The sequence below is a fragment of the Dermacentor albipictus genome, chromosome 1 (genome assembly GCF_038994185.2).
Source record: "Dermacentor albipictus isolate Rhodes 1998 colony chromosome 1, USDA_Dalb.pri_finalv2, whole genome shotgun sequence".
In the NCBI taxonomy this organism is placed as follows: domain Eukaryota; kingdom Metazoa; phylum Arthropoda; class Arachnida; order Ixodida; family Ixodidae; genus Dermacentor; species Dermacentor albipictus.
The window spans coordinates 195,618,149-195,641,969 of NC_091821.1; the positions used below are offsets into that span (position 1 = coordinate 195,618,149).

At 45.2% G+C, this 23,821-nt stretch overlaps 1 protein-coding gene across 4 annotated transcripts in view; it reads left to right on the plus strand.

The window, feature by feature from the left end:
- Nucleotides 1-23,821, plus strand: part of LOC135897999 (uncharacterized) — a 132,386-nt gene that overhangs the window by 1,539 nt on the left and 107,026 nt on the right. For 2 of the 4 annotated variants that reach the window (XM_070530705.1, XM_070530706.1), the window contains exon 1: nucleotides 10,903-11,011. The exons of the other annotated variants lie outside the window; for them this stretch is intronic. In XM_070530705.1, the coding sequence (XP_070386806.1) occupies nucleotides 11,007-11,011 (5 nt within the window). In that variant the 5' untranslated portion in view covers nucleotides 10,903-11,006. Of the gene's footprint in view, nucleotides 1-10,902; nucleotides 11,012-23,821 lie in introns of those variants that run through there. 4 annotated transcript variants of the gene reach the window in all.

Sequence of the window (23,821 nt, forward strand, 5' to 3'; positions counted from 1 at the left end):
GATAAAGGGGTAACCGCAGCAGCAGTAGCAGAAGGTCGAGCGGTGTGACGCCATGCCAAGTGAGCTTATGATTAAGTGGCTGTTAAGAGCCGTAGTAAGAGTGGTTTAAGTAGAATCCTAGCTTCCCTTTTTCTTAAAGATTAGACATGTGTTTGAAGCGTTTAATTTTGATTTGCTCTCGAGCCAACTGACATTTCTTGATGGTGGCTGCGAGGATACAGTCAAACACCTCCAACGTGACTGTTCTGGTTACAATGTGGCAAGAAAAGTACTCGCGACCGCACTCGAAAAACTGGACGATCGCACCTTGACGCACGGAAAGGTTCTAGAACACTGATCCAGACGGGTTCTGGCATTCAAGGCCTTAAGTGCTCGCTCAAGTTCCTAAGCTTAGGCCTGTGAGTTGTGCTGCCGAGTTTGAAAGTTGTAGCGCTTTGCGTCGCGCTACGGCGTGAATTTTTCTCACTTCATTTTTTTTCTTTCTTTCTTCTATCACTTTCTATTGCCTTTAACCCTTTCCGCAGCACAGGATAGCCAGCCAGTACCTACACTGGCTAACCTCCCTGTCTTTCCTTCATTCTCTCTCTCTCTCTTAGTTGGACTTTAAAACATACTTTATTTACTTATAATTGAGGTAGCTTCTCGCGCTCCTTTGTCGTGGGCAGGGGAAAAAAAGAAAGAAAAAAAAAGAAAGCAAGAAGACGTGTGCGAGAAGGAGAGTAACAGGATAGATGCTTAGAATCGGTAAAATATGGCAATTGTGCGTGCCTGTAAGGATCTGTCGTTACATGACGGTACGCTGATGAACGCGAACCGACGTCGCATTATTAAAAGAATCTGCTAAAAATTGATAAGTGAACACTCACAGTTTCTGTTCTACTATTCATTGCGAGTTATTTAATAAGCACTATTCTCAATGTGAAAATGCCATAACGTTTTTTTTTTTTACTTGCGGTCATTTATTGGCGCCGGAGTAGCACTTGACGTCTCGACACCTAAGTGCGCTGTTGGGGGCGTAGGCTTAACACGCGTATACGTACATTTTCTAAACTTAAAACAAACTAATAGGTCAACAATAAATGATTCATGATTGGGTTCATTGGTCTACAGGGCAAGCTTGACTGTATTTCCTAACAATTCGACTCTTTTTGTGATCGTATGTCTAGTCAAGCGATGACGGTGGCTAGGCAGCGTCCGAACCTACGACAAAGGGCGACAAGAAGCGTTAATGAAATGGAACGTTATGAAATGCAGCCTAAAGAAAATTACGGGGTTTTACGTGCCAGAACCACTTTCTGATTATGAGGCACGCCGTAGTGGAGGACTCCGGAAATTTCGACCACCTGGGGTTCTTTAACGTGCACCTAAATCTACGTACATGGGTGTTTTTGCATTTCGCCCCCATCGAAATGCGGCCGCCGTGGCCGGGATTCGATCGCGCGACCTCGTGCTCAGCAGCCTAACATCATAGCCACTGAGCAACCACGGCGGGTAAAACGCAGCCTCTCGTAGGATTAAAATTTCTCGTTTACGTTCTGATTCGTGTGGCTTGTGCTAGCTTCTCCGAAATTATTAACATCCAACTTGACCTACTTTCAGCCTCAAGGAATGCTCCGCAGCCGACGCATTCGCCCAGATGGCTCGCGACCGGGAAAAGCAACTGCCGATACGACATCACTAGGATAAGCTCTTGTGCAGTCCGCATCCTCCTCATTGCACTGACGTTTCTGAGAGAAAGCACGAAACATGAAAAAAAAGAACAATTGTGGGGAACTTAGTTATGCCTACGTAGATGAATGAGAAAGCATTGCGATCACCACGCGATGCTCAGCTATTATGCCACAACGCAAGGTCCTGGGTTCGACTCCCATGAAAGGTCGAGGGTTCGACATACAACAACGGTGTTGGGTTAGAGTGTCTTAATTAGATATCTTATTTACAGTGCTTTAATTAACAACATATGTGTGTTTCAGGGCCTTCATTAGCTATATATTAACTAACTATGTCTTAGTTAACACCAAAGGGCGTCAGTTTGACTCCCACCAAAAGTCGTGGGTGTGAGTGATTTATTTTCTGCACCCTAATTACCAGTGTATTAATTATCTTCGCCTTAATTAGCACCAAAGGCCGTGGGTTGGACTCCCTCTAAAGAGGGCTCGATCAGATTTTGGACCATTGATGGTCCCTCCAAGGCCGTTCCACCTCCTCCTCCTCCTCCTCCTCCTCAGCAGCAGCAGCAGCAGCAGCAGCAGCAGCAGCAGCAGCAGCAGCAGCAGCAGCAGCAGCAGCAGCAGCAGCAGCAGCAGCAGCAGCAGCAGCAGCAGCAGCAGCAGCAGCAGCAGCAGCAGCAGCAGCAGCAGCAGCAGCAGCAGCAGCAGCAGCAGCAGCAGCAGCAGCAGGAGGAGGAGGAGGAGGTCCTCAATCATTTGTCGCAATTCATCCCCAATGTTGTTGAACAGAACAGCATCCGCTGCAAACCAATGTTGTTGAGATATGCGCCGTTGAACATCCCTCCTAAGCGTCTACAATCTAATAGCTTGAATACTCCTTCTAAGCATTCAGTGAATATCATTGTAGAGATTTTGTCTCCTTGCCTGACCCGTTTCGTTATAGGTAATTTTCTACTTTTATTGCGGAGAAACAAGGTAGTTGTGGAATCCTTGTAGAAATGTTTCAAGATATTCACGCATGCCTCCTGTCCTTCTTAATTACGCAATGACTCCTTGACTGCTGGTATCTCAACTCAATCAAATGCATTTTCACAATCTACGAAAGCCATATAGAGAAGCATAACATAAAATTATAAAATAGTAAACACCCTAGAAGTTCAGTCTACTTTATTAGTAATCCACGTATCCTTTTAACTGTTTAAAGAGGAAAAGAACCGCGACTTCAGACGGGACGTAAGACAAAGAAGTGGCAGGAGGAGCGGTAGCTTCTTCGTCTTACGTCCCGTCTGAAGTCGCCGTTCTTTTCCTATTTACGCATGTCCGGGCCAACTGGCCCAATGTTTCCCCCTCTTGAACGTTTGTTACGTGGACAGAGACCTCGTCAGGCAACCATGCCTTTAGTCCCTGCCACCCGCGGGATGATGTGATTTTCCTGCAAATAAAAACTGACTGACTGACTAATTGTGTGTAGGTGATTTCACTGTACAAGTACCATGGTATTTTTTTCACGAAAAGTTGTTAATTAATTGATATGTCTATACTTCACAGATATGCCATACTATATACACAAACATATGTTCAAACAATGGCATGAATAATAGGAACTGCCAAAGACGTTTCTTTTTTTCAATGGCGCGCGAGAAGAATACCGCGGCCGGTTGCATCTACTGATTTCAAACACTCATTAAATGCTTAAAAATCACTACCTAAGCACAGTGTCGTGGTCACTACATGGATGTACAATATTGGTACTGCACACAGATTGTTCCTATGTATTTCGGTCTGCAGTCAGACCAGTGACGCTTGGTCTAGCGAGCAGTTTTAGCCATCACTGGCGCACTATAGGTAGTTATGCTCGCAATGTCATCGTGACTGCAGTTCGTCTCTGTTCCAACAGGCGAGTAATTGTTATTAAGGGTTGATAGTTTAAAGAGCTCTAGATGCTACAAGTGTATGAACCCAGTGGTGGTGCTGCCCTCGTTTATTTTTCTTTTATTTAGTTCTTACTAAGCTAGCTTACATTTTACTACTTAAATACTCTAGAAATTAGTTATCTAGATAATACAAAAAAATTCTAGGAAGTCAAACTGCATAGATGGAACAAAAGTTAACAAATGTTACGGGTACTTGCAGGTAGTCAAATTATTTCATCGAATTAATTATTCGTTAAAAGAAATCTGTTAAGATTATACATTTTCCACACACTGGGTACACGTTTCACCACGGCGTGCACCCAGTTGCATGTAATTCGAGGCAGTAATAGCTCTGCAGCTCTGCCCTGATGCGTTTGATAAGCGCAATTTTAGATAGTTCGACAGGCAGCCATGCAGGCCTCCTGTATTTGAATGAGCGCAATGAAAACGTCTGGCTCCATGTTCACGGTCTCGTCGAATAGCTTCCTGTTGTTCCCTTTGTCACTAGTATTAAAACTGCTATGAGGGCCAAAAATTTTCGCGACTAGTGTCGTAATTGAATAACTGGTGCACCGGATTCTTTCTGGGTGAGTTCGAATAGCAGAATATTAAAATCAAATTGAACACGAACACTGAAGTGAATGCCGAGTGTCTTTTTGTGCCTAAGGCAATAAAGCAAGCTTGGAGAGGAACTGCGACAAAGATAACTGATTTCTTTCTTTCAATATGCGCATTATTATTTGGCATTGAAACGAATTCCTAGTCAATTACGAGAATTGAAAAAGTCATGGCAGTTCCCTGTCGCTTTACAACGCACATTTCAAGCGGCCGGTTGCCGATATGCTTGGTCTTTTTTTATGGTAGGCATGCAGATTCCAACAGTCGTAGTTGCCTCGTATATTAGGTTACAATAGAATACTTGAACAAATCGTATATGAAATGACATGCGAAACAGAACTGTGCGGTTAATCTTGGACGTTTCCAGCATTCGCGCGCCCCTACTTCGCAAAGCAGCTTTCATTACCAGACACTTTCTGTTATAGGTGAATAGCTTCTATGTCCCATCAAGCATAACAAACAGTCAAACATTACTCATAATCAAGGCAGATGCAGCCAAAAGAACCACAAGGCGTGTCAAGGGAGATAATTAGGCATAGAGACGTGACTGTCTAGTGTGAGCGAGGATATTACGACAAGGCACGCATTCGTCATAACCTCGCGTACATAAATTTCGAGGCCTAAACTAATGCAAGCAACCACGACGAAGTTCAAGTTGGAATAACTGGCTTGCTCTTAAAACGCTCAGTGTTTTTTTTTTTCTATTGATAGCACTCTTGAATTTTCTAAACTACGCTTGCGCCATCTCAGCGGTATATTCCGTATGGGATCTTCGCCTTCCAAAGGAATCCATGGCTGGAAGGAATACAGCCGTAGCTGAAGGCGCGCAACCCACAGTGGTTGGCAACGCTAACAACATAGAAGAGACCGGTGAACCTATAAGCAAAAACAGTGACGTAAACGAGAAGCAAAACAAGACACAGACATTAACTATGGCTTCGCGTCGTCGTCAGGAGACGATGTGCGGATTGTGCAAGGAGAAATGAATGCTGGCAATGTGAGTGACGTTGTCACTCACATTGCAGGGGAGGTAGGCAAGGTGTTGTAGTATTTATATGTTGTACACGTAAGAACAATAAAGGCGCCGTTATACTACTGACCTCCACCCACCACTGAAAGTCATCCGAGCAGTGCAACGAGACTCACAGGTAATTTAGCTCACAACGGGTCCTGATTGCAGACGTGGCCTCGCAGAAACATGCAAATTCTTTCTTGCAGGGCAAGCATATTTCTGACGTTGATGCGAACACCACTATTACGATCACCTATCGAAGTCTTACTTGTGTTATAAGGCGTGTACCAATATGATATTATTCTGCAGAGCAACTTGGTTGTACTTATACAGGGACAGTAACGCGATATTGACAGCAGCACAAGATCTCGCTACATGCCGTGTGGTCATCGTGATACCGCTTAGCGTAATACAAAAGGCATCCTACTGCTGAGTGGTTCTGCGCGATTCAAAGATTTCGAATTGTGTTGGGGTTCTGAGGTGAAAACATTTCGACATTAGGCGTTCACTACTGCAGCCCTTCTTTTCCTTTGGTATCGTATAGGATTAAGCGAAGCTTCTTTGCTGTTTTCTACGGATTTGCATCGGTGCATCGTGGAGGAAAGGGAGTCGATCGAGGAGACAGTGTAAACGAACGCGGTGATTTAGTGGGCTGATACTTACACTCTAAGAACAGTTTACACCCTTTGGAGTGCCCCTTCTGCCACACAACAACACTCGTCATCTGACTTGATGCGTTTCCTTTCTTTAACGCTGCGAGCCCGGTACTTTCCAGTGACGAACGGCACGCGCGTTATCAGCATGATAGCATTGCCGACAGGAAATGCTATCATGCTGATAATGCGTATGCCGTTCGTTACGGGAAAGTACCGGGCTCGCAGCGTTAAAGAAAGGGAACGCATCAAGTCAGATGACGATTGTTGTTGTGTGGCAGAAGGGGCACTCCAAAGGGTGTAAACTGTTCTTAGAGTGTACACCAGTCCACGATCTGTGTCCTCGCAAGGATTTTTGTGTTATATGTCCAGAAGTATATATGTAAAGAATATATGCCCAGATACCTACACCAGACATAACGCCCTGTCGCGGGCCAGTCTCGCTACAGCAGACCTTGTTCATCCATCACACGCTTGAGTGCACACAATAACAGTGCGCAATCGCCTCGTCACGTGGTATTTTTTCATATTTCGTGCGCTTTCTTTGGAATGCGGAAGAAAGGACCACGTGAGATATGTCGTGTTGCAAACAATTTATTGAGAGGTTTCTCAAGGTGCTCTACATCCTCGCGTATCACACTTCGGGTCCGCAGCCAGTATTTAAAAAGCTGATTAATTAAACATAACTAATCTTTTAATTAAGAGGAAAATAAAAATTGCCTGAGACTTTAGGCCAATGCTAACATTATGCATTCGGTTCAACTAGCGTCCGGAGCGTCTTTCATTTTTAAAACTTTGGCTCAAGTTATGTGGGACAATCTGTATATATGAACAGGAATTTGTAGGTTGCACTTGAAGAAACTTCACGTGACCTCGAAGAATTATTCACTGAGGTCACGGCATTATATGGCTATTTACAAGGCCTGATGGTAGGAGAATGTTCAGTTTCGCAGCCTGAGTATTCTCGCACCACCAAGCATCTCGCGTCTCTCGGTGGTGTAATCTTCCGTTGTGGAATTGTCGTATACTTCTGTCTCTAATATTGCTTCGCCTTTCTGGAGAAACTGCAGCCACCCTCCCTCCCTCCCTCCCTCCCTCCCTCCCTCCCTCCCTCCCTCCCTCCCTCCCCCCCCTCTCTCTCTCTCTCTCTCTCTCTCACACTTTGAGTCCGAGTATAAGCACTGCTGTGCGTGGCTGCTGTTTATTCTGATTTCGAGTGAATTTGGCTTGGCCTCATTTCGATTATTAAGTAAAATGTACAGGGTGCGCCAACTACCATGTACCATGCTTTAACGAAAGCGCAATTGCGTTACTCGAAGAAAACCTAGTGCATAACGGTTTCCAGTAGAGTGGAGTAGCCACCAGTAATTTTTTCGTTAATGGGATTTAATTAGATAATTTTAATTCATTATCTAAAGTGTCAATGAGGCATTTGGAGGTACAGCCAAGGGATATCTAGTTGAGGTATTTTCAGCGCCGTACGAATTGCGTACTAACTTGTTCCGACTGCTAAAGAAATCCTACGTAATATAATATGCACCACGTGACTGCGCTCCCAGCCGCATCATAAAGCAGCGCGCTCAAATAAGCTGATTGAAAGCAACTGCTTTGCCTGTCCAAAACCCGAGGAAAGAGACAGTGCATTACCTTCATAATGACACGGAAGGAGCACCAACAGCAGGTTTCGCGGCTGCGCAGCTCTTCCTTCCTCTCATTTCTACGTCGCACTTCTTATCCGTCTCCCAAGGACGACTGATCACATTGATAGCAAAAGCCCCTTGATAACGCCGCCGAAGTGCCACTCTGACCACGCACGAAACGCGCAAAGCAATGGAATAGATAAAAGAATGCTTCAAAATCCCGGCTCTGTTCGCACCGCATCGAAAGAGTGCGCGCGCAGCTATATTTCGCGCCAGAAGCTTGCTTCGGACCAAAGCCAAATTAAAGTGACGGTTTTATTTTTCATGAGACTGTATACCTGCCGCAAAAATAAGCTCGTGGCAAAAATTGAAAGCGAAATAAGGAGACAGGGAAGCGACCCACGTGTAGAGAAATGGCAAAAGCGATGCGTTCAAGTAAGTAAATGTGCCACTTCTAAATGAGGCGAATTGGAAATCGGGACGTTTGTGCAAAAAGCAACAGAAAAAGAAAACCATCAGATTTCAGTGGCCATTACATCTGAATTGAGCGCCGTTGAACACCAGCTGCTTGCCTAGAGAGCGTGTTCGAATAGGTGTCCTGCAGCTACGCAGCATTGCGTCCGCTTTATCACATCTTCAATGGCTTTCTTTATGACCGACGCTGGAATTGTATTGCAGAAATCCATTATACTTGTCTTGAGCTCATCTCACGTCGGCATCTCGATCATGTAAACACGATTTTTTACATAACCCCACAGAAAGAAATCGAGTGGATTGAGGTAAGGGGGCCTAGGCGGCCAATTTACAGGCCCGTGCCTTCCAATCTATTGCGCATGAAAAGTCACATCCAGCCAGTTTCGTGCTCAGCTGCTGCTGTGTGCTGGCGCCCCATCTTGCCGATGCCGCAGAAGTGGAAGACGTGACAGTGAGACTTCGCTGAGAAACTCATCCACCACTCCTTGAAGGATTTCGTGGGACCGATTATAGATGGGACCGATTATACACGGGACCGATTATAGAACCGGCGCAAATTCCACACCACTCATTGAACGACCACTGGCGCTGGTGCCGAGTGCGCTTTACGCAGTGTGGCTTGTAGTTACTCCAATAGTGTGCATTATGCAAATTTATCTGTGCATTTCTGCGAAGATTGGCTTCATCTGTGCGCATGAGGTTGCTCAAAAAGTCCGGCGACTCATCGGCTTTTGCGAGGACCCAGTTCAAGAAATCTACATGATTCTGCAGGTCCCAATCTTCCAAGCATTGGTGCTGGTTAAGATGGTACGAGTGAAAGGCCGAGTGATTTGCAATCCTCCAAACTGATGACTTGGAAATTGGTACCTGGGCGGCCACGTTTTGATGTCATGTCGGTTTGATGTCATGAATGTTAGAACATTCATGGCATCATCATGTATGACGTCATGGTCTAAAAATAAACTTACTGTGCGTAGGCTGGAACTCAAAGATAGAGTCCTCCGCCGCTGTTTCTGGAAGCTGCCCGGTTTGTTTCAGGCTTTCCTGATTTTTGATAATAGCCGATGCGTTTGGTACACCGCCCGACTTCTATGACTGATACATATTTGCGGCCTTCCTCTTGTTGCCACTTGGAGCTCCCAAGGCAAGGAGCATATTTACCTTCTGCTCATTAGAGAAAGACATAGCGATTTGGACGAAACAAAACGCACCTTTAAATCTTTGCAGTCACCTTATCAATTCGCTTTTGTGGTGACAGGTTACGTGGCAAAAGAAAAAAAAAGAACCATCCGTGGAAGTTATCTACGCTAAGACAACAGCTATCACAGTTTGTTTCCAACTAACACCAAACGCGACGTACTACTTCGGCCGCGGCGCGGCAGATAAGGCACGCTCGATCACGATGTTTTTATTTATTTACTTTATTTCGTTCTGGCTAACTAGGAGGGAGCCAGCTCGAGGGTGCTGCTTTATGATGTGGGTGGGAGCGCAGTCACGTGGTATTTTTCATATTTCGCGGAATTTATTTATCGGCCGGAAAAAATACGCGTTTTGTACGTCGCTGAAAATACCACGGTTAGATGTCCCTTGGCTGTGCCTACAAATGCCTCACTGACACTTACAAAATTAGGATAGTAACTCTCGAATTAGATAATAATTTACAATTACCTAAATAAATCTCAGTAACGAAAAAATTACTGGCGGCTACTACACTGTACTGGAAACAATATGCACTAGGTTTTCTTCGAGTAATGCACTTGCACTTTTTTCAAATTATGGTCCATCATAGTTAATTGGGGCACCCTGTATATATTTATGACTTCTGTATAAAAGTGACGATGTTTCCATCCCTAATAAGTGTAACTTATTGGAAGAGTTTCTGCTTTTTATTTTTCATGAGTGGTTAGCACTTCCTACTCGAAAGAGAAGCAATACTGAAACACATATCATTCACGTGCATTTCACACGCCATTAATAAAAGACTCTGCCTTAGGGCTCACTGAGGTCTGCAGTTTTTTTTTTCAGGGTCAAAAATTCACGCAAAGCAATTTGGAACAAGGTGAACATACAGCAACATATTCATTCTCTTGGCAGAGGTTACCAATACCTAAAGAAATAATTCACAATTGGCTACCTCCTCATCTCTAAAAATATAAAAACTTTGTCCTGTGTATATATTTAAGTATACTGTGTATGTGCATGGTGTTTACAGTGGAAATTTAAAGGAATGTTGAAGTGAGAAAATACGGATGAGCCAGCCGCCGCTGATGCTTCTAATGCGCTTGTCCTTCTATTGCCAGGATTTGCAGAAATAAAGCGAAAGTATGAATTAAAAACCGTGCACGTCTGCGCCAACATTGATGCAGTAAGCCATCAGCGCCAATAAAATTTTAGGTGAAAAGGTCCAGGCAAGTCAAAAGGAACCTCAAATGACGCGTGTGAAAAAAATCTGGTAATAGCACTGCAGGTAGGAGGGAGGGAGGGGGGGGGTGGAGGAGTGGGCTTCGGCATCGCCGGGAGGGGGGGGTCTCGCCCCCCCCCCCCTCCCCCGGAATACTCCGCATGGGGCTCTCCGCAGGGTTCATCCACATATAGTGCATGACATTTGACACTTGCCAGACACATATTGTTACGCCTTATTTGACACATCGCATGCCAAAGATTTTTAATAAAGCTCAAAGGTGTTAGCGTGTGTGGTTACATGAGTACCAAGAACCTGAGCATCGCTGCGTAAAAATACATTAAGGGATCTCTTTCTCAAAGACTTATTGATTGATTTATGGGCGTTAACGTCCCACAGAAGTAAAAGAGCCATGAGAGGCGCAATAGTGGACGGTTGTGAATTCTTTTGTCCGCATGGTCACCTTAATGCGCACAATAACCCGCTAATGAAGCATTTTCACAATCTTCCTCCGCAGGAATGAAAAATACGGCAGGGAGTCGAACCTGCGACCTCGTGCTCAGAACGTCATAGCCACTCAGCCAGCGCTGTTGGTACATGGATGTGTGCGACACTCCAATGAGGAATGCAGTAAGCGCTTATAACGCCACTCACGGTCGAGAGATGCCAAAACAATGCCCGCCTCCAATCATCTGCTGAAGTAGGGAATCTCTGTAATGAAGTGAAGCAGTCGAAGTTCAAAATCAGGTGACCCGGCGTCTTCCGATACTGATGGGTCGAGAAAGAGGCCCTCTTCACCCTTCCCCCTGGCTCATTCCTTATTTGTGTTGATAAAGCTAATTGAAACGAACAGAAAGAAACAGAAGCAAAATTCACGATGTTGTTCGAGAACATAAAGCATTATTACCAAGATTTGAATATTCAAAGTGGATATTTGTTACCCTCCCTGGATGTTAACATGTCCTAAAATAGAATTATCGGTTGAAGGGATTATATCTAAGAGAGACATGTTCATAGTAGCCGCACAACAACTGGCACTTTTCCAAATTTACTCCTTATATCCCCAGTAAATCCACGTTTATACAGATGGTTCGTGTCATAAAAATTCCTTGACTTCAGCATTCGTCATTCCACATTTAGCGCTAGAGCAAACATTTAAATTATCCCGAGAGACATCTTCCACCGTGGCAGAACTGTTTGCAATCCTGTGTGCTTTGCGTTTCATAAAATCAGAAAAACATTCACAAAAATGGGTTATCTTTAGCGATTCGCAAGCCGCTCTCACATTACTACAGAGCAATAAGAAAAATTCTTTGAACACTTCGCTATTGTATGAGACACTCAAAGAACTTACAAAAGCAAGCGCAATGAACCACGTAATTGCATTCCAGTGGATACCTGGGCACTGCAATATTCCTGGTAATACTGCAGCGGACGCAGTTGCGAATCCAGCGCACAATAACGCGGAGACAACCTAACTTCCTCTATTGCGTAGTGAAGTCCGTGTGATCCTGAGACAGATATCTTGTCGCCTCAGCAAAACCACCTGGTTTGATCAGCAAACTAAAACTCGGAGTTATACTTCATAGACCCATGTATAAACTTATCAATGCCGCAAAATCTAAGAGACAACAGAAAATTTGAAACATTGGTACACCGCCTGCGTCTTGGTACTGCATTTACAAAACACTTCTAGTACAGGATAAAACGTGTCTCTAGTCCGCTGTGTTCTTGTGGCCATCCAGACGAAGATGTGAATCATCTTCTTCTCGAGTGCACGAAATGCGATACACAAAGAACGGTACTGCAAGCTAATTTGTTTATATTAAACAGAAGACCATTCACTCTAAAAAAGATACTTGGCCCATGGCCAACTGCGGGCCTTCAAAAAAGAGCACTTCTTGCCCTGAAAAAGTTTTTAGAGGACACCAACATTTTGGGAAAATATTAGGTATCAGATGATCCGAATACGCTAAATGAGTAACACAAGCGTTGTGCGTGGTTCATAATTGGTTTATATGGTCACCGCAACTTTTACGCAATATGTATAATTCTGTTCTGTACTTGCAGTGCATTACATGTGTTGTGTGTTTTTGCTGAACAAAATATCTGACTTTATATATGCGTACGTGGACTGAACTAATGCACAGAACTTTGCGACTGATGTACTGTTGGACTGTATATTTTTTATTCATCCAGTGTTCTACTGAGTGCCATATTTCGTGTCGCTATTCTCCCTTTTTACGCAAATTTGTGTCATTTGCGAAGTGACAAGGAGTAGCCGGTGCCACCATAAAGGCGCCAACCTCTCCTAATATTCACTTCAATAAAAAAAAAAAAGAAACGAATCCTACAAAGTTTGCCTAATAACACAACGAAAGAATGGTGGTGTCCAGATAGACACACACACATAACAACGTCTGGATGTTTGAAAGGACGTGTTAATGTAACAATTCCTGCATAAAATAATGCTAACCAACGATGCTAATTCTGAGTTACAATTGGAAACGCAGTACAATGAAAATGAAATGCTTTATAATTTCTCCAGGCACAACTGCTGATTGTCTATTCTTTAATTATAAGTGCAGAAATAATTGAGGTTAATGGATATTTTACAGAAGATTAGCAGGCATGCGAGCAACATTCTTTTATTCAGTTAAAAAAATTACGCACATGCTTTTTTGAATAATCTCATTCGGAAGGCAAAGCGAATGCTTCCACTGAAATCCATGCAGAGCCGCCATAACGCCTGCGTAATTCTCAAAGCAGTACATAAGAGCGAACTTTTCCTATAGAACTCTGAACAGTGAGCGCAATGCAAGAAGTGATGAGACTTGGCAGGTTGGTTGGAGAAATACATATTAAATTTATTAGTCTAAGGCTAGGAAAGAAAGCGTCAATTTGCAAGTGTTGTCTCGCTAATGAACTGCAATTAGTTGGAAAAGACCTTCAGCATATATGTGTTTCAACAGAGTGCCAACGACTGAGCTCACTCTAATGAAATATGAGCGTGCCGGAGGCTAAGCATGCATGATGCAGGTATTGATCTTTCTGCTGTTTGATCTTTGTACGAAATTGATCTGCCAGATAACATGCACCACGGGTTTTGGGCGTGTCCGTTGTACTTGCGAGAGATCAACAATAGCTGCGTCGTCGGAACGAATCGACAAACGATCAGCTTCTGAAAGTCTTATTTTGACTCTCTGGTGAAAATACTCAGCGTGTCAGGCCGTGAAAATGATTGGGGCATTTTCTAGAGAAAGTGATTTGGATATACGATTGTAAAGAGTCTTTCCAATGTCCTCTATTCTCTTTATTAATGCGCATCTATTTTTTCTCCTTATCATCGTCACTTTCATCCTCTCCTTTTGTTCACCTTCCCCTTTACCCCAACACTGAGTAGCCGGTCACAACAAAGCAGTCCATCTAACCTCTCCGCTTTTCCATAATAATAAATCTCTCCCTCTCTCTTTACCTTTCTCTTTTTACAAAGTTAAGCTCTTTTTTCAAAACGAGGTGAGAACTTTATTTTTAATAGTGCAAGCAATTCAAGGGCCTATCTTCCTGTGTCAACATTGTATTGTACTTATTTTTGTCAAGCAATAGAAAAAACATAATGGTTGGAACAAATTTAAGTAGTTTGCGTGTAGTTCTTTCTCTCTGCAGGTTTGCTCGTTTCGCTATTATATCCTAGTGGCCCCTTACCTTCCTGAGGAAACATCTAAATTGTTTCTGGTAAACTTTTTTCAGGAATGGCAGGAGAACTGCGCTTCTTGGGCATCAAAACTGCATTGCCGACTTATCTGGCATTGCAGTTTTACAGCGAGTGTGTGTGGTATCTGGGCCCTTATTCACAAAAAAGGCTTTTACTCTAGAAGTATTCGTAAAATCAGATGCCAGCCAACCGAGATGTTGGACATACTAGCAAAGGCGTTCGACCAATGACAGAGTACGTTTGAACAAAACACTTGTGCATTTAGCCACAGTTACATTATGGCTATTTCCCTATTTCATGCGAAATGTTGGCATCATCACTTCTAAGCGATCCCGTTATCCTCCACCCACTATTCCCACTTTAGCATTACAGGTATCTGTAAACTCTCGCCGCCTGTCACTTCTCCATTTGCTTCGAATGTTCTCTGCACGCAGGCCCGCTTTTGGTGTCTCGCCCATCAAATGTCGACCGCTTTTGGATTCCTTCATTCACCGAGCTGACACTTACTTCTAAAGCTAGTGTGTCAACTATTCCAGACATATTACTGACGTTAGCAAACGTGAAACCTTCCAGATTTTTCATAATTATCTATGTTTGTGTCCCCTTACAATAGCTATAATGCTTTTTTATTATTTTATTTATTTAGAAAGACCTCACAGGCCTACGAAGAGGCATAGCCTGAGGGGGGCATATTGTACAACTTATCACAATGTACAATTGGTAAAAAGATATCGATGCATAAAGGTATTCAAGCATTGGCACAAAACGATGAAATATACATGCTTGCTATTTCTATTGTAAAAAAAATAATATAAAAACTATTTAGCAGGTCAGACATTATAGGCAAGCAAACATCGTTACGCCGGGTTTGTTTCGGGTGGCGCCGAACCCGAGTCTTTCCTTGTGAAAGCAGCGAGCAGAAATGAGTTTGACACTCTCTGTGCCACAGCGCGCTTTAAATGCTGTTGTAGATAAGACTCATAGAACGCCGGTGTATGTGTCTTTTATTTTCGCATCCGTGCGTAGCCGCGCTGTTTCCTGTGTGCTAACTGTAGCGGTTAAAGCTTTTCAATCACTGCTTTACTTACCAAAAGAAGAAGACCACTACGTAAAATTCTTGAACCCTCTCGCTCCGCTGTTTTTCTCAAGCGCTGCGCACGTCACTGAACGCTGATCTACAAATCACCGTTAAAACACAAGTCCGTTCGTTTTACGAAAGAGATGACCGAAATGGACCTATTCTGAATAATGCCGCCACAACAAAATGCTGATAGCTAGCGATAAAGGATGGCAGCAGTAAGAAGTGGTCATCCGGCGATAACGCGTGTGTCGGCTGGCTCTGGCTCGCGTTGGTTATCAAACCAACTAATCAATCACCGACTTTGCTTTCGTGGTAAGCACCGTTCACTTGGAAGCCAGCGATCATCAGTACTTAGCTGACTTCGGTTAGTCGCGTGTTTATACAAAGAGAGGTTGTTTTTAGAGAGCATACGCGAGCGTCCATGTTATGTCCTGTTATCTTGATAGCGAGGTGTACCAAGTGTAGTGTGCCATGAAATGTACTTTGCTAGTGCACAGCTTACATATACTAGAGTACCAGAACAGTGTTTAGGGGAGTATTTTGCGCAGGTGCTGCTATAATACAAACTCTTCATGGTATACGTGGTATATGTGTACCAGGAGTAGCCAACGCAACATTATTGCGCCAACATCTGTTTGCCAAGTGAATAAAAACAGGTAGCGCTTGCTTTTTCGGTGACATGGGTTACCGGCCACCACATGAAAGTACTCGCACTTCTTGGTCCGTTAAGTGAGGCTGGAAAAGAACAAGTAACGTCAAGGCTAGCATGAAAAGGCAGCGAGAGGTGATAGGCTTCCTTGTGTTTACCAAGCAGAATGCACTGCATGTGTTCCGTACTATGCAGCTTACTTTGAGGCTGGGCAAATAAATGGCGTTATAGTGCATGTCGCTGTATCCGTCTATATTCATCTGTATCCATATACTATATCCTTAGTATTGTATTCTTTCTACTGCTGTAACTATTCAAAAGTAAATGAGGACGTGTTACCCTACTCGACGCCATGGGCTCTAAAGATAACAGGGGAAAGATAAATGAATCTAACGATGAGCAAATAGCGAAAGACTGAAGATTGGTGAGGTAAAGGTAGGGAACATGCAGAAATAAACAAACATAACTTATTAGGCAAAAAATACACTAATGGTTAAAGGTTGCTAATATAAACCACCCTTCTTAATAGCCGAGAATAACCATAGACCAAAATAAAGGTATAACGAGCTTGTTGGCTCCAGCCCCCACACCACTTGAAAAAGTATGTTCATAAGATCCACCCAATCCATCGACCCGTACCGGCGCGAGGGTTACGCACCGAATGTTTAGCTATCTTGTGGCAGAAGTAAAAAAAAAAAATAAAAGTATGGCCGTCGTGGCCTGGAATCGAACCCTCGACCTCAGCGGTTCAACACCACAGCCACTGAACTATCGCGGTGGATGAACATGTTAGGTTTTCAGAGGTGCTTGGCTAGTAAGCCGATCACGCTCTTTCAGATGTCTTCAATTGCAAGAGAGCGACCGGGAGATATCAACTTTATTTACAAACTGCTCTTTGTCCAAGCCGTCGGAGGCGCACATGAGAACAAAATATCTCATAGGCCTTGACGCTAAAGCCCGTAGTCTCTATTCGACCGTTGAACCTGTCGTGCTCAATCACTTAGAAATGCAACCGAGTATCACGTTGTTGGACGGGATACCGCAATGACTGTGTTGAGCATTCGCAATCACAAACACTAACGCACTCGTTCTTTCGTGCGCGGATAATCCGCTACCGCCCGGGACAGCCTTGAGCAAGAGGTTTAAATAATTTTGCTGCGTGGTAGTTTCATTGCTTTGAATGCCACGTTTAAATCGCTGTTGGTTTCATTCCGAGTTGTAGCCCTCAATGGCTCCTCACTCTCGAATTCCTTCTGTTTGCCCGCAGGATGCTTTTAATTGAGAGCTTTCTCTTGCCCATCTTCAAACCTCACAATTGCGCCGTCACGCATTCTAGCATGGGGCACTTGACTCCTGCCATGTGCACCCGTGAATGCCTACTTGACTAAGAACATCCGCCTAAGGGTCAGATGTAAATGCCTTTTTTCACCTGGCGTTTATCTCAATTGCCGAACCAAGGAAGCGCCGTGCGGTGTATGCGCCAGTCCGTGAGCTAAATAAAACTTTTGGCACAATACAAACAACTTGACTGCCCCATTGCATATCTTCTTTCGTTTCACTGCGAGTTGCCAGGTGGTTGCACTAGGTCCGCACCGCGTCGGAGCTCCGAAAGATACCGAACGAGGCAAATGCACAATGGGTTGGAGAGAAATCAAGCCGCACCCATTTTGAGCCACCACGTGCGTTCTCGCTGCGCGCTAATTGCCCAGCCTGCTGCAAGTTTCCGCACCGCCGCAACAGCCCGACCGTGCACCGACAGGGAAGAGAGAAACAGGCGCGAAAATGAAGGGAAACAAAAAATAAGAAGCTATCGTCTCGCCGCTCATATGAAGGGAAACGACCTTCTTTGCTGTTTTCATCCGTCCATGCGTGGAAGGGTAAAAAGAAAATGCGAGCTGTTTGTTTACCAGCGATGCGCACTTTTTATACGCCGCACACATGTACGCCTGCGTCGAGCGTCCCTCGAAGCCGGTGATCGCCGTTTGTCCATTGTATCACCGCCGCCATCCATCTTACTGCCATCCGATTTCACCCCGACAAAAAAAAAAAAAAAAGAGGACCAGAGATTTGGACGGAACGGCGAGGAGGATGAAGGGTGAGGGTGGCGCGAGGAGGACTCCGGTCGCGCACTTGCGCCCGCAGCTGCGTCGGCGAACCCCGCGACTGCGGCTGTTGGCGCGCGGCGACCCCTCGCGTGACCCGATTAATTACGCCAACGACACGTACCGCGTCTCGTCCGCCTCGCCGTTGTTTTCGAAAAAGAGACTGCGCATGCCTCGGCGGCCTTGCGCAGGCATGGCCGATGTCGCCGTCAACGAGCACGTGCGATTCTCTACGCCAGACGACCGTGTGGGCCTGCTGCCTGGGGAAGTGCACGGCGTGCGAGCGTCACGACCGCGCGCACTCAAGCAGCCGTTGTGTCGAGTTGGCGGCACTGTGATCTGACCGGATGACAGAACTAGTCTCCAATGACCATAGTGCGAATTCGAACGCTCGTACGCGTTGATGATAATGTTTCGTCAGTGCAGCGTTCGGTGGCCCTAGTTTGCCAGGCTAGACCAACCCGTAGGCTTCGTACACTGCCAGCAAACTGACCCTAAATGCTATACTCATCTCCAAGGCGTCTTGTGGCACCACAGGCGTCCAGCTTATGAAGTGTCAACTTGAGGAGCTCGAGTGCCTCCACTGCGATGATATGCGATCGGCGACTGGACTCTCGAAGTAAACTCCCGTAGAAGAGCTCTACCACCACTCTAGAATCACGAAATACCATGCCATCATCCAGACTAGAGCAGAGGGTCACACTGATCTTCGGTGTTCCTCCGTGGCCGGCGGAAATCTACTGGTTCTGGACGGTTCCCGACGAGTTGGACGTCGCGCCCTTGCAAGACCACGAAATGCGCTTTTCTGCCCGGTTATGTACCACCATAGCAAGACGTACAGCTCCGGCGTCGCAAGCCAGTAACCAGGAAACAGCGACATAAGGACCATGGAGAAGAACGAGTGGATCGAGCCATGCAATATCATTGGGACCCTGGGATGATATATACAGACACGGCCTGCGACCCCACGTTCCGCATATCTGCCCTCGCATTTGGGGCTTTGTATGACATTGACACGGCGACTACAGGGTTTGCGCCGGACAATACGACAATATCTCTAAAACTGAAGGTCATAAACCGGGCCTTGAATTCTTGGTAGTGCATGAGTATACAGCAGCAGTATACGCAGTGCACACAGACATGGCACAGGAGCTGAAAGCTTTGAATGGCCGGCAGGTCCCACACCCGTGGTCGAGTCTTCCGGCTACGACCTCGCAGGACTGGCACAATATCGAGCTGCGGATGAGCTGGCACCCCGGGCACGAGCGTGGGGCCGGAAACAGTGCTCATCTCCGTGCAGCGAGTGTGCTTCTGAGACTTCGCTCGTTCTACCTGGGTCTCCTGGTTGCTACCACTTTCCATTTGCCGGACCATACGGAAGTGCACTAACACTCCAATCATGAGACCAGGCGACGCCTGCGCTCGAGCGTACCGCCAGACTACCCCTTGTTTCGTAATCGTCGACAGGCGTCTCGTATACCGGACGGAAACTGGCGCCACCTACACTGCGGACGTATACTGGCAAATGGAAGCAAGAGGCACGCGGCCAGCTGAGGGGTTCCTCCCAAAGCGTCACCTCGAAAGTCATCAGTGTTCGCACTATGTGTATGCAGTGTTCCTCATACAGCTACATGGACCTTGGACACTTGCTCTATAGGAGTGTTAAGGCCTCTCTATACTTCGGGATCGGTACAACTCCAAGAAAATGTAGGTTCTTAACAACTGCCTGTACGCCACCGGCGGCGCACACATTACTACAATCGTGTTGCAGAACTTTGTCACAGAAGTTCGCCCACGGGGCCAATATTAGTCTTGACGTGTACGTGTTATTTTTCCGCCCCCACGAGTACCTCGTATCATTCTAGACGAATAAATATGTATTATTTTTTTCCAGACGGAAAAAAAAATGAACAGTGAGAAATGAAACCACACACGCGCACTTGGACTCATGCTCCATCCTATCTAAATTCACGTTAAGGTCTGTGACTTTCAAGAAAAACACAATAAACACATTGCCAGCGCTTAACGGATATGCGGCGTCTCCCACGACATTATAGCTTTAGACTTTAAGGAAGAGAGAAAATATAAGAGGCAAAATGCTTGACTAATAAGCATGTATAATTACCTAATTAATTCAAGCAAGATAGGTGACTATTTGTCACCGCCCAGTTTCGAAAGGGTTGCACATAAATCATCATCATCATCATCATCATAGCGCGTCTAGAACCGAATGGTAAGGATCGTGACGCGAATGTATTGCAACCTGCAGATAGATAAAAGACAGAAATGAAAGGCAAGGAGGTTGACCAGATAGCGCACGGAATGAAGGATGAATAAAGGATAATGGAAAAGAATAAGAGGTGGTGCACCCATGCCCAAAACAATGTTTGCAGCACTTTCAAAGGAGGGCGCACTAAACCGTCGTTATTAAAGAGCGCTGCAAGGATCTAGTAGCTATCTGTGACAATGACGACCTAGTGCAGGGTCTCTATATCTTTCCCGTGAACGCTTCGTCGTCCATTGACTTAGGATTAAAAAAATACACGTTAAAGAAATACAAGTGGCAAAAATAACTCTGGAGTCCATCACTACGGCATGCCTCCCACCAAGATCATGGTTTTAACATGTAAGACAAAATAATTTATATTAATTGAGACTGCTTTTAGTGATTGAAAGAAGGCCAAGCGTGTTCGATAGTCTCGGTCACAAACACAAAATTGGCACGAGGCATTGTCGATCTTGCTGATAAGAAGCACAGTAGGCAGTGAAGTAGGCGTTTAAACGCGACGCCCAGCCACCAGCGACATAGTAGCGTTGCCTCGCAGCGGGGTAGACCAAGTGCCAGTGGAAGGCTCAGAGAATGATCGAGGGAGTACAGACTCCAGTTAGAAAGTTCTGATGAAATCTACGGAATCTAATGCAGCGCGACCAGCAAGTAGTTGATAGGGAGCCTCCGTGCGAGACTTGTTGCTCGTAGGATCCCTAAAAGGTGATTGTCTTAACTAATACCTTTGATAATATAACGGGCACACGCTGGACTGAGGAGGGGGGGGGCGGTTAGTGGGGTGTAACAAGTTGTTTCATCGGCAATTTTGTTGCCGGTGATGCCGTAGTGGCCCAGCAGCCTCTAAAATATTGTGCGCTCATATTCATTCAACAATGCGGTGGAGAGATGATACGATTTTGGATAGCAGCTGAGGATCGTTGGGGGGGGGGGGGATGATTGTAGAATTTGGAGACATTCAAAAGAAGCCCCACTTGCCGCATGTAGCTCTGAAGCAAGGCACTTTACTGTACTTATATCAGATATACTGTGCTTGTTGGGACGCATACGAAAATTGTTTTGCTACTGCAAACAGCTCGTCCGGTGCAGTGGTCGTCCCAACAAAATTTGTCACCTATCAGGTTCAAATTTTACCGTACAACATCGGTGACAGGATCAGAACTTGTGGCTCTCAGAGATGTTGTTGACTAGTTCCATCAAGGGCCACCTAACCAGTGGGTCAAATTTCGTTACTCTAGGCAGACACTGCAGACACTGTCTGTGGAGGCTGTGGAGACTGCATACACGGATAGCATGATGTAAGTCCTTGGAAGATAACATTTAGAGCATGCTGACTAGGGAAGCTGCTAAATTGTTTGTAGGAAGAGGCTCTGTAAACCACAATAATTTAATATGCTCGGATATTGAAACTGCGATAGAGTACACTACGTGTGCTTCAAGAATCCAGGAGGCACATAATTCGGGAGTTGCCACCACCTCCTGACTGCCGATCTCACTGCCCTGTCGAACGCTAGTAACGTCTTGGCTGAAACTGGACCCAATTTCAAACGGTGTGTCAGACGAAGCCGAAGATAATCTCGCAAGACAATCAGTCTTTTCTGCGGTTTGAGAGGTGCCTTCGAACCGAGGTGAAGAAGGTCTGACAGGCCATGCCTAATTGATCCTTGTGTTCTCCATTTTGCAGAAAATCGCACTGCGCCGGCAGTATGGTGGGCTTAAGCGTTGCTCATTATGTCTCTGTGGTCAGGCAGCCGCCGCAACACATAGCTGTGATGCAACTTTAGTTTCTTATGTTACGCGCCTAATATGATGACCTCGTTCCTCCATACGTAGTTACTTGATCGATTGCATCGTTGCACACCGAGTCGGTGAACATAAGCCAGGCCCTGGCAATCTGATCGAGGATAGAGACAAAAGCTGCGTGCAGTGCAGGTAGTTAAAAGGTAGAATTCTTATGGCTGGGCACTGAAGAGATTGCTACATGTACAGGCGGAATTCATACGGAAGGTGGATTACGTACGTGGGACGGAGACGTCAATGAAGAAATGGCAGTGAGTGATTAAGAGGGCCCGCGCAGCACAGTGTGTTATCATCCACCAAATGCTTTATTAGAGAGCTTTGTTTTCGACAACGGCGCAGTGTTTGAAAACGATATGGGAATTCTTCATTCATGAAGAATTCCCATATCCATATCCAGTTCAATCCATAACCGGTGTTATGGACTGAACTTCACGGCTTGTACTCGTGCATGCACTCCCTCGCTTGTTTTTCACTCTTCCGAATTTTCTCGGAGTTAGATGAGTAGAAGAAGGACGCAAAATTATATTACAATCGGTTTTTATCCGAAGCAGGTGCATACGCCGATTTGTGTTTAAGTTGTATGAGAACATATTGCATTGCACAACATAAATGAATAAAACAACTATATTTAGGCTCCAGGAGCCATGTGTCGTATTGCATCATTTGTTTCTTTTCTTTGCGCACATATGGCGTGTTTGCATCGTGGGCGATCATGCGGACAAAGTACATTAGAATGGGGAGCAAAAAGGAGCTCCAAAGAACTAGCAATCCCCAATATTAGGGCAATACGCTTAAACTGAATCGGGCAGAATGACGGGATGCATACGAAGCGCGCTTAAAATATACGAATGACGATGAACAAAATTTACACGAGCGAGTTGTATCCGTTTGGTTCGTCCATGGAGTCCTAGCTTCGCTGGGGTCTCCTTATCGAAGAAACATCTGCGAGAGCCATATACCGCTCAAGCAAGCGAGACTGTACACGGGAACAGTTTTTGCGCGTAGATAAGCTTTCTCTACGCAGCAGCACCGCTGTTGCAACAGCTTCGGCTGCTGTCGAATTTTCGTCGTTATCGCGTGCACCGCAGCTGTACAACCACGACGCCTACACAAGAGGCAAGACAGGCCACCTCGAGAAAGGAAAACAGTGCACTTTTTGTTGTGGCGCATCCACTTTTTGAAAACAGTTTACAGAACGTTTCAGGGGCTTCATACTTAAAGCTGAGGCATGATTTCTGCGAACAGGGATGGCCAAAATGCTTACCGCATGGAACTCATCGCTCTTGGCTTCTGTAGTCAGTGAAATAAATATCCACAGCTTTTCATTTACAGTGAGAAAGGCGCTTAAGCAGTAACACCCTTGCGAAAAATGTTGCCGCCTTATGCTTGTCGCGAAGATTATTACAATACGTTCCGCTTAGAGTCATGAATGTACTTCTGGAGTAGCTGGAGACGTGCCACAAGATGCGTCTTGCCGATCTTGCAGGGGCACTGCCAAAAATTTCTCAGTCACTTCTTGTTTTAGGCGAAATAGAAAAGGCTGATCCTTTTGACGGCTTCTCGTCCTGCACATTGAACCAACTTTCATAGCTGAGGAACGGTAAGAGGAGAGTCGTGATCGCTCTGATCAGGCCTTTTCATAATTTCACAGTGTCGAGCGAGACGACATTGCATATTATTATTATTTTGAAAAAAGTATTATTATTAGTATCCTAGAAAGCAAATGCATGATGTGTTGTAGCGGTTGTCGCATGTCAGTGCACTTGAGACATCTTTTGGCACAACGTGACACGAATAGTGCCGCTCGCG